Here is a 12,171-nt window from a genome sequence, read left to right as displayed (position 1 = left end):
TCCAGAAGCTAGCTGTAGGTCCACCTGTAGTGCTTGTGATATAACTTCGTGGTCTCGGAGAGAAATGATCCTGATCTTGGATGTTTTCCTTTGGCTGCCCGTCCAGAGCACCTGGCCACACTTCTAGTCTCCTAGAAACGTTTCCACAGATATCAAATCGTATTCTGAGCAACCACTAGAATTCTGGCAACGCACCTCTGCGAGTAGCCTTCTTGATGCAGTGCAAGCGCAGAAGTGACTTTATTCGACGTGTCACGACCGCATGTCGTGAAGCTTCCCTTTCATATCTCAGTGCCGAGCGAACGGAGTCGAGCGAGTCTCGAATCCGCGACCTCCGAGAATGAAGAGATTTTGAGTAATGGTATAGAACCTAAGCGAATGTCTAACAACGGCAAGAAGTGACAGTGCTTCGAATATTTAAGTCAGTGATAATTTTATTTGAGTGGAAATTCGAAATATTCAAAGCATTTAAATCAATACAATTTAACATAAAGCGATGTTTAGTGGAAGCGATCCCAGTGTGTGTGAAACATTGTTAAATATTCGACAGAACGGCGCCAATGTAGAAACAGAAACGCAATAGTAAACCTTGAAAGGTAGTTCGAGAAGCCAGGGGAAAGAAATGTCACGTAGGCCACGCGGTGATTTTGACGCATCAGAAAAATACTTTGTTCGAGAGTTCAACGACACTCCCCCGTTAGTTAGTGGGAAGAACAAGTGAGCCAGTCAGACTTTGAGACAACAGAACTTTGTGGTAGTAGGGGATGATATTCGGGAAGGCACTGGAAAAATTCGAGAAAGTAGCGAATAAACATATAAGCTGGAGTTTGGGAAGCGCTCAGGGAGAATTTGTCCAGCTACTGTGAAAGACATGTCGTGGTAGTAAGTCACAGGAAGAGTCTAAGGGAAAACTGTTCCAGGTACCGTGTGGCCGTGAGCCACAGAGACACCGAGTGACTGAACCTACTCCACTGTTAAAGAAATTTAAGTGACGGCAGACTGATATTATCTATATAAATAAAATTGTAGGGGGTCCACTGTCTGTAATTTCTTTTGTTTTGCCAATTTTTCAGATATTTATCCGTTTTAGGTCAACTCAGGACCGAATCGGTGGTTTTTACGTTTCGTGTCTGTTTGTCTGTTTGTCTGTCTGTTCCACCATCACATCGAAACGGCTGGATAGATCTCTACCAAACTTCATATTTAGAGTATACTCATCCCGGGGAAGGTTTTGATATGCAAATCATTTGAAAATCTTTGAATACACGGGGATTTATAGAAAAAACCAGAATGGTTTTTCCACCATCACGTCGGAACGGCTGGATAGATCTCAACCAAACTTCATAGTTAGAGTATACTCATCTCGGGGAAGGTTTCAATATGCAGATCATTTTAAAATCTTTGAATAGACGGGGGGTTTATAGGAAAATCAGAATGGTTTTCCTCCATTTTCTCTTATACTATTGATTTTCTGTAAACTTCGTTTACCGTGCGTGAAACGCCTCTTCATTATAAACAACTTTCGTTATGTTCATAATTTACCTTACTCTTCACATGACGGAGAAATTTACAATTTTCCGCTGGTATCATGCTTTGAGTTGAGTGACCGACAGACCGACAACGAACCTACAGGTCACCATGGCAACGTCTCTGACTGCATGCCAGCAGGGAAGTAACGTATTGCCATTTTCCTCATCATGCTTTTAAATTCGTGGTTGTTCCTTGGGTAGAAGGCAGGAGAGGCGTCAGTCGGCCTATCTGCGGGATATTGGCGGAATATCGTTGGATGTTATAACCACCCTCGAATAGATTAAGTAATAACACCTTTAGTCATCTTCTTACTATTTGTTTACCTAGGAATCACTGGACCTAAATTTCTCCTCTGTTACCGCTTTATTGTATCAATAACTCACACTAGCATAATTTATTGAAGGGCATTTGATTTTCCAATACATTAACCTGGCATTTACATATTTGTCGTTATCCGGCTGTCCTCAGTTACAATCCATTTTCTATTACTTTCAACTTTCTTAACTGTATTATTTTCTTCCTTAATTACGCCGTATGCACGCGAGTGTTACAAACTACTGGATGTATTTCCACCAAGACTCATATTTAGAATACACCTGTCCTTGATAGGTTTTAGGGCAAATATTGTTTCTAAATCCCAGAACTGACTGGGGGTTTATACGAAACCGAAACAGTGATTTTGCACTTCCACAAAATGTACAAAAGCAACGTTAATTTAAATCTACCTGCCTTGGTAGAAATTAATTTCTAAACCTTCTTTTCTCATGTGCACCATTTCGATACGAGGATTAATAAGGGAGATATCATTAACGGACCGTTTTTCTGTACATGTCCCATCGGACTTAACTCACGAGCGGGTGCGTGTAAGGCGTATTCCTTACAAGTTGAAAACTACTGAAGACATTCGAACCAAAATTTATATTTAGCATCCACCTGTCCAAAGGTAGGTTTTAAACGTAAATAACATTTCATGTTCGGGAATGGACTGGCGGTTTATAGGGAACCGAAATGGTGATTTTACTCTTCCACAATATAGCCTATACATAACAAGACCAACCTGACTGGAAATCGAACAAACGTGATGAAATTCCACCTCTAAACCTTTTTTCATGTGCATTTTTTCGTCAGCAGGATTAAAAAGGGAGATATCATGAATGGTAAATTTTGCAGGCTAAGTCCAGCGGACATAGCCCAAAAGGTGTTTTACATGGAGCAGATTCCTTATCTATATAAATCAAATCGTAAGGACTGTGTGCCTCTACACTGACTATTTTGGCGAAATTTTCGTACAGCTTTCCGTTTAAGGGGTAATAATGACCATCTGCATAATTTTTGGTTTAGTTTCCTGAAAGTCCTAATTTCTACCCGCCTCGCCCAAAATCCAGATTGCGGCATAATCTGCCAGAAGAAAAAGACGATAATTGAAATTTGACAAAATTATACGCTTTAGCCTGTAACGAACGGAAAACATCCAAGATCATTAAATTTTTCACTTTTTATCCCCGAAGAATATCGAAATATGCAGGCGATTTTCATGATGGTGCAGACCTTCGGAAATTCCTATCACATAGCAGATTGCACAATCTCCGTTCAATTTGGAATGAACTACAACATTGGTCTTATGACTTTTTGCCGTATCTGTATCCCTTTTACGTTTGATTTTTCTCTATTAATCGATGTTAAGTCAATTTGGAATTTTCACATGCATAATTTATACTTTCGATTACTTATATGAAATACAGAATCGTCAAACACTTCACAAAAATTGGCCCACCCAGTAGCCATATGTGAGCCAAATGCTATGTATGTAGCTGTCACATAATTATCCGAAAAGTAATGTAATGTGAGATAATCTTACAAGAACGTTACCCTGTTCCACGTTTCTAACTCAGTCTGACCCAAGAATAGATGACATATCATAGGACCTGCCATTTAGGCCACTAAATCCGGCGTGTCTTATGGTATAATCCTTTGTCGATATGACGTACGTTTAGTAGCAGTTAATCTGTAAATGAAGGTCTTCAATATTGTAAACTCGCATATACTTTCATATGTCGATCTATATATATTCACTGATGTCGATTTGTAGCGATCGAGAAAGGATGGGTCTGCTATTGTAATCAGTACTCCCCACACCGACTTTGACTGGCAGTATGAAAGGGTTCCTTCTCCAACTCCTGTGTAACTGTCATTAGTAAGGAAGGCCTACAATTGTAATGAAAAGTTCACTTCTTGATTTGACTTGCAGAAGGCAAGTGAGCATGCAGTTTTCTTTAAAACTCCCCTAACCGATTGTGTTTGGCAGTAGGCAAGGGTGCCCGCCATTATAAAGAAATGTCCTCATCTAAAATGTGACTGGCATTAGGCATAGTGGCCTGCTATTTTGATGGAAACTCGCCAACTTGGTTTGACTGGCAGTAAGCTGGCTGGAAGTAGGAAAATGGGCCTGGCATTATAATGATAACTGCACAACTCAATTTCGAGTGATAGTAGGGTAATTGCCTGCCATTATAATAAAAACTCATCTTAATTTGTCTGGAAGTAGGAAAGGGGGGCTGCCATTTTAACGAAAACTCCCCAAATCGATTCTGTCCGCGTAGTAGGCAATGGGGCCTGCAATTATAATGTAAACTTCCCAACTCGATTGTGAATGGCAGTAGGCAAGTGAGCCTGCCGTTATATCAATAATCCATAACAAACACTTTACACTGGAAAGAACGTACGGGGACCTCCCCATGCTCTTTCTCGGATAACGCTAAGGGACATGCAAGTTTAAAACAATCTTATTTACTGCATGTACACTATTTACTTCGATAATCGAATACAATGTAGAATACCGTAGCGAAGCACGGGTACATTCACTAGTCTATATAAATAAAATTGTAGGGGGTCCGCTGTCTGTAATTTCTTTTGTTTTGCCAATTTTTCAGATATTTATCCGTTTTAGGTCAACTCGAGACCGAATCGGTGGTTTTTACGTTTGGTGTCTGTTTGTTTGTCTGTTTGTCTGTCTGTTTGTCTGTCTGTTTGTCTGTTCCACCATCACGTCGAAACGGCTACATAGATCTCAACCAAACTTCATATTTAGAGTATACTCATCCCAGGGAAGGTTTCGATATGCATATCATTTTAAAATCTTTGAATAGACGGGCGGTTTATAGGAAAACGAGAATGGTTTTTCCACCATCACGTCGAAACGGCTGGATAGATCTCAGCCAATCTTCATATTTAGAGTATACTCATCCCGGGGAAGGTTTCGATATGCATATCATTTTAAAATCTATGAATAGACGGGGGGTTTATAGGAAAACCAGAATGGTCTTCCACCATCACGTCGAAACGGCTGGATAGATCTCAACCAAACTTCATATTTAGAGTATACTCATCCATGGGAAGGTTTCAATATGCATATCATTTTAAAATCTTTGAATAGATGGGGGTTTGTAGGAAAATCAGAATGGTTTTCCTCCATTTTCTCTTATACTATTGATTTTCTGTAAACTTAGTTTACCGTGCGTGAAACGTCTCTTCATTATAAACAACTTTCGTTATGTTCATAATTTACCTCACATGACGGAGAAATTTACAATTTTCCGCTGGTATCATGCTTTGCATTGAGTGACCGACAGACCGACAACGAACCTACAGGTTACCATGGCAACGTCTCTGACTGCATGCCAGCAGGGAAGTAATCTATTGCCATTTTCCTCATCATGCTGTTAAATTCGTGGTTGTTCCTTGGGTAGAAGGCAAGAGAGGCGTCAATCGGCCTATCTGCGGGATATTGGCGGAATATCGTTGGATGTTACAACCGCCCTCGAATAGATTAAGTAATAACACCTTTAGTCATCTTCTTCTTATTTGTTTACCTAGGAATCACTGGACCTAAATTTCTCCTCTGTTACCGCTTTATTATATCCATAACTCACACTAGCATAATTTATTGAGGGGCATTTGATTTTCCAATACATTAACTTGGCATTTACATATTTGTCGTTATCCGGCTATCCTCAGTTATAATCCATTTTCTATTACTTTCAAGTTTCTTAACTGTATTATTTCCTTCCTTAATTACGCCGTATGTACGCGAGTGCTACGAACTACTGGATGTATTTCCACCAAGACTCATATTTAGAATACACCTGTCCTTGATAGGTTTTAGGGAAAATATTGTTTCTAAATCCCTGAACTGACTGGGGGTTTATACGGAACCGAAACAGTGATTTTGCACTTCCACAAAATATACACAACCAACGTTAATTTAAATTAACCTGCCCTGGTATAAATTAATTTCTAAACCGTTTTTCTCATGTGCATCATTTCGATACGAGGATTAATAAGGGAGATATCACTATGGGACCGTTTTTCTGTACAAGTCTCATCGGACTTAACTCACGAGCGGGTGCGTGTAAAGCGTATTCCTTACAACTTGAAAACTAATGAAGACATTCGAACCAAAATTTATATTTAGCATCCACCTGTCCAAAGGTAGGTTTTAAACGTAAATAACATTTCATGTTCCGGAATGGACTGGCGGTTTATAGGGAACCGAAATTGTGATTTTACTCTTCCACAATATAGCCTATACATAACAAGACCAACCTGACTGGAAATCGAACAAACATGATGTAATTCACCTCTAAACCTTTTTTTTATGTGCATTTTTTCGTCAGGAGGATTAATAAGGGAGATATAATGAATGGTCAGTTTTGCAGGTTACGTCCAGCGGACATAGCCCAAAAGGTGTTTTACATGGAGCAGATTCCTTATCTGTATAAATCAAATCGTAACGACTGTGTGCCTCTACACTGACTATTTTGGCGAAATTTTCGTACAGCTTTCCGTTTAAGGGGTAATAATGACCATCTCCATAATTTTTGGTTTAGTTTCCTCAAAGTCCTAACTTTTACCCGCCTCGCCCAAAATCCAGATTGCGGAATAATCTGCCAGAAGAAAAAGAAGATAATAGAAATTTGACAAAATTATACGTTTTAGCCTGTAACGAACGGAAAACATCCTAGATCATTAAATTTTTCACTTTTTATCCCCGAAGAATATCGAAATATGCAGGCAATTTTAATGATGGTGCAGACCTTCGGAAATTCCTGTCACATAACAGATTGCACAATCTCCGTTCAATTTGGAATGATCTACAACATTGGTCTTATGACTTTTTTGCCGTATCTGTATTCCTTTTACGTTTGATTTTCTCTATTAATCGATGTTAAGTCAATTTGGAATTTTTACATGCATAATTCATACTTTCGATTACTTATATGAAATACAGAATCATCAAACTCTTCACGAAAATTGGCCCACCCAGTAGCCATATGTGAGCCAAATGCTATGTATTTAGCTGTCACATAATTATCCGAAAAGTAATGTAATGTGAGATAATCTTACAAAAACGTTACCCTGTTCCACGTTTCTACCTCAATCTGACCCAAGAATAGATGACATATCATAGGACCTGCCATTTAGGCCACTAAATCCGGCGTGTCTTATGGTATAATCCTTTGTCGATATGACGTACGTTTAGTAGCAGTTAATCTGTAAATGAAGGTCTTCAATATTGTAAACACGCATATACTTTCGTATGTCGATCTATATATATATATTCACTGATGTCGATTTGTAGCGATCGAGAAAGGGTGGGTCTGCTATTGTAATCAGTACTCCCCACACCGACTTTGACAGGCAGTATGAAAGGGTTCCTTCTCCAACTCCTGTGTAACTGTCATTAGTAAGGAAGGCCTACAATTGTAATGAATAGTTCACTTCTTGATTTGACTTGCAGAAGGCAAGTGAGCATGCAGTTTTCTTTAAAACTCCCCTACCCGATTGTGTTTGGCAGTAGGCAAGGGTGCCCGCCATTATAAAGAAATGTCCTCACCTAAAATGTGACTGGCATTAGGCATAGTGGCCTGCTATTTTGATGGAAACTCACCAACTTGGTTTGACTGGCAGTAAGCTGGCTGGAAGTAGGAAAATGGACCTGGGATTATAATGATAACTGCGCAACTCAATTTCGAGTGATTGTAGGGTAATTGCCTGCCATTATAATAAAAACTTCTCAACTTTAATCAGTCTGGAAGTAGGAACGGGGGGCTGCCATTTTAACGAAAACTCCCTAAATCGATTCTGTCCGCGTAGTAGGCAATGGGGCCTGCAATTATAATGTAAACTTCCCAACTCGATTGTGAATGGCAGTAGGCAAGTGAGCCTGCCGTTATATCACAAATCCATAACACACACTTTACATTGGAAACAACGTACGGGGGCCTCCCCATGCTCTTTCTCGGATAACGCTAAGAGACATGCAATTTTAAAACAATCTTATTTACTGCATGTACACTATTTACTTCGATATTCGAATACAATGTAGAATACCGTAGCGAAGCACAGGTACATTCGCTAGTATACCATAAGACAACAGTAAAGAACATTGGGCTTGAGTTGGGGAACAACAGTATTTAAGTGTACCGAGTTCGACTTCGTGGATTTGCACTTTCCTTCAGTTAGACTTCACGACGTCCGAGAAGGCTACGGCGTCGCAGAGAGAAGAATCAAGAGAGAAGGCTGAAGAGAGAAGAAAGAAGATCCTGAAGCACGAGCTAAGTATTCACCAAGTTACACAGGCATATTTCATTTGTAAATTAGCTTGTCTAGAAAGAATTCGAGAGGACAGAGACTTGAGAAAATCCCTCTCACATATCAAGTTTGTACATATTTGTAAAGACTAGTTTCCTTGTTTATTTGTGTATTTGTAAGGGTGCACCGATGCTTTGTATAATACAGGTGAAGGGAATTGTGAGTAAATTGGAAGTGTAGTCTTGTTATTGCCTTAGTGTAAGCTCCCTAAAATCGAACCCAAGTCCCCAGCATGTCCAGTCCGTACGATCACGACAGACGTCAACTGTTTTCCCAGTTGCTTACCTCGGTCCACACTATCAGCCATGACTTGTAAACACTACATTCCACCCAGATCAACCTTCGCACAAACTTTGAATTAATGCACTCGTACATTTCAATTGACACTGACACCTTCCAACTATCCGGATGGCGGTGGAGTCCTCTGTTATGTAAAAAGGATATGTTATTGCCATCGTATTCAAACCCCAAACCACTATGCGGTCGTACAATGTAGTTATGAACATCTAAAGACGTTATCAAATGTCTTGCTCAAGCAGTGTATTTTAGATCGTGTAATAATGATTCAAGTGGGCTGTCTAGCCGAGGTGGTAAAGGAGATGTCAACGGTACCAAAAATTGCACAAAACTGCATGTTTGTTTTATATCTGCTTAGATTGGATTAACGTAAGTTATCATAACATCTTGCCTCATTCATAGCAGGACGATTTTGGATTTTTAAGGCTACAGTTCGAGTATTAGAAGGATTATAAAGGAGACCCAAGAGGGATTTGCCTGCACTTAAAAGTTAGGTTCACTAATTACTACAAGTGGCTTACCTCCTCTTAAAACCAATATCCATAACGCTACGCCCCATAGGACTTCTCCAGTAATAATCTGCTTCATCGTGTCGCAATCTGTCATGGTGGCCGGAACCAAGCGCTGCAAACAACAATGGAAGTATTTCACATAAACATGTAACAAACACTGTAGGGACCATTTCCTTACCTTTCGCTAGTATGAAAGAATGTTTTCCAATTTGATTTCTGCAAATGCGAATATTTCAACTAATATTCAAAGCTGTTTTAAATACTCCCGGAGCATTATTTTGCGACTGCTCTAGGGAATGTTCCAGGGTGGACTCTCAACAATTCTCCTCCATCTTCCGGTCCCAGTAGCGTTATTTATTTTTAATAACAACGTATTAGAGCATTTAAACAAGCAAGCAAGTAAGCACCAAGCAACCGAGATTTTAGTTGTATGTGACTGTTGATATTGCGATCATAGCCTCGGAAATTCGACCTTTGTGTGGAATCCGAACCACGGGGACGTGAATTTCGTTTCAGAAATCTAACGTGCATTGGCCGGAATTCAAACTGCAACCGCCTTGGTGAGAAGCCAGTGACTTAGCCACCCAGCAAACACTCCTCCTTAAAATGTACAAAGCCATTCATCACAGATTGTATATAGGGAGAATACTCGACATATAACAAACCTCTAGCTCTCTCAACTTACCCTACTCTTTTACCCCCATTGAGGTTCCAGTCCTCCCATATCATTCTATCATATTCTGACTGTCATAAAACTAACATGTAAATGAACTCCTGCGGGACAAAATTCCGGTATCTCGTCGTCTCCGAAAACAATACGAATGTAGTTAGTGGGACGTAAACCGATTATTATTATTATTATTATTATTATTATTATTATTATTATTATTATTATTATTATTATTATTATTTAGTACCAGACATGTAGTACAAAATCTGACTGTCTGACCTAAACATGTCAAATTACTTTATGTAGACACATCAGCAATTATGAAGAACGATACCGAGCGAGTTGACTGGATTGTTCGAGTTATGTACATGTTCCCTTTCATTCGTAAAATGTCGGGTTCGAACCCCGCTGTCGGTAGTCCTGAAGATGTTCTTTCTTGGGTTTCCATTTTCACATTAGGCAAATGTTGGGGCTATACCTGAGTTAAGGCCACAGTTGCTTCCTTCCCAATCCTAGCCCTTTCCTATCCCATGGTGGCCATTAGACCTGTCCAAGTCGGGCCAGCGGAAAACCAAGAGAAAAGAAGAGGAATACATCGAGGGAGTCAGAGAGTGATGTCGGTGGAACTTCTAAGAATGGTTAATATATATTTGGAATATTTAAATTAATTTAATGTACAAGGCAAAAATAATAGACTAAGAAGGACGATAGATTGGTAGTTATGTGGATGGAATAGAGATAAGTTACTAAGGATTAAGAGAGAACGTGTCATGAGGGGCTGGAGTGAAGAACTTGTTAAGAGACTAACGATATTCGATTTAAATAACTGGGCAAGAAACACAGATTAATGATAGTTCAAGATGGTTATTGAGAAATAAATTGGTAACGAAGACATATGCTAAATTACGTTTGCAATTAGAACTAGACTGCAGGGAAGATTTATGGTAATTAAAATCTCTGCTCGTTTGAGACAGTTGTACAACGCGCAGAGGTTAGCTACAGATTAAGCCAATGGTCTGCAGAGACAACCCATAACTCATAAGTAATCATACACTCTTAATTCAAGGAAAAGTCCGTGTTTCATAGTAATGACTGCGTTAATCCCTACATTTCAGTTTGGATTGATATGCAGTAGGTAGTACACTATATTCTTGACGTAAATGTGTATGTCCCGGATTCCTGCACCAGAGAATTAAGTTATCTCCAGAGAGGTTGAACATTCAGATAATAATAATAATAATAATAATAATAATAATAATAATAATAATAATAATAATAATAATAATAATAATAATAATAAAATGTCCGTGCAGGTCTTTCCAATTGACGCCTTAGAGGTGACCTACACATCTAATAATAATAATAATAATAATAATAATAATAATAATAATAATGAAAATCCATAACCTGTTTTCAGTCATTCGACCGGGTCAGGGCGAGGAGAGGAATTGTGCTGGCTGCCGAAGCCTGTCGCACACCTCTGGGGTGATGATTAATGGATGACAGATGAAATGAAATGATATTGGAGATGTTACTGGAATGAAATATGACAGGGAAAACCGGGGTACCCGGAGAAAAACCTGTCCCGCCTCCGCTTTGTCCAGCACAAATCTCACATGGAGTGACCGGGATTTGAACCACGGAACCCAGCGGGGAGAGGCCGGCGCGCTGCCGCCTGAGCCACGGAGGCTCTAATAATAATAATAATAATAATAATAATAATTGTACCGGGCGGTACACCTCCACTCCGCTAATTTAAAATGTGCGCCAGTTGAAACTCCTCTGCTGGAGGAAGTCTGAACTTTATCTACGCTATTAATTCTCTACTTTCTCAGAAGATGTCACCACGTGGAAAATTTTGAGTTTTTGAACTGTGTCATTTTTGTTGTGGTTTTGTTTCACTTGAAGTAAGAAGTGTGAACTTTCTCTTCTAGAGGACACTACTGAAGATCTACAATAGTGCAACCTAGTGCGGAGTCAAAGAACTATTTTTTTGGAGAAAATTTAATTTCAAGAGTTTGTTCTTTGTTAAATTTCTTTCTGTCATTGTTTAAGTTGGCAATATTTACACCTTTCTTCCCCTTGTTATGAATGTATCCAATCCCGAATTTCTTCTATTAATTTCTGACCAATCTGGTGTATCTTCCCCCAACTTGAATCTGTTGCGGGGTCCTACCCAATAAAGAGTTTGTGGGAGGGTGTTTTCTTTCCCCTAACGCCTAGAACCTTCCGCGAGAGGATATAAACTGCTGATTTTCGGGTCTCCGGGCCACTTCTGTTCCATCTTTCAGTGTGTTAAGTACATAGCAGGGGGCGGGAAGCGCCTCTTTCTTCGGCAGCGGTCAACAACAAGGTAATGGCCGATTAATAACTTCTTTCTTTGCTAGCTCAGCAGTTTAACTTTCGGGGCGGGTTCTAAGCGTTCAACCATGTAACCTTTTCCTAAAATGTAACTACTCTTTTCATATATTCTCTTTTAAAACGACATATCGGGATAGAGAGTGCTTAACC

General features: G+C 39.5%; 1 protein-coding gene across 1 annotated transcript in view; it reads right to left on the bottom strand.

Moving 5' to 3' along the window:
- The window catches only part of LOC136863137 (uncharacterized), a 182,722-nt gene that overhangs the window by 122,602 nt on the left and 47,949 nt on the right, over nucleotides 1-12,171 (bottom strand). The window contains exon 2 of the mRNA XM_067139480.2: nucleotides 9,000-9,102. Coding sequence (XP_066995581.2) covers nucleotides 9,000-9,084 — 85 coding nt within the window. The 5' untranslated portion in view covers nucleotides 9,085-9,102. The remainder of the gene's footprint in view (nucleotides 1-8,999; nucleotides 9,103-12,171) is intronic.

Source organism: Anabrus simplex, chromosome 2 (genome assembly GCF_040414725.1).
Source record: "Anabrus simplex isolate iqAnaSimp1 chromosome 2, ASM4041472v1, whole genome shotgun sequence".
Taxonomy (NCBI): Eukaryota; Metazoa; Arthropoda; class Insecta; order Orthoptera; family Tettigoniidae; genus Anabrus; species Anabrus simplex.
This window is presented reverse-complemented; position numbering and strand designations above follow the sequence as displayed.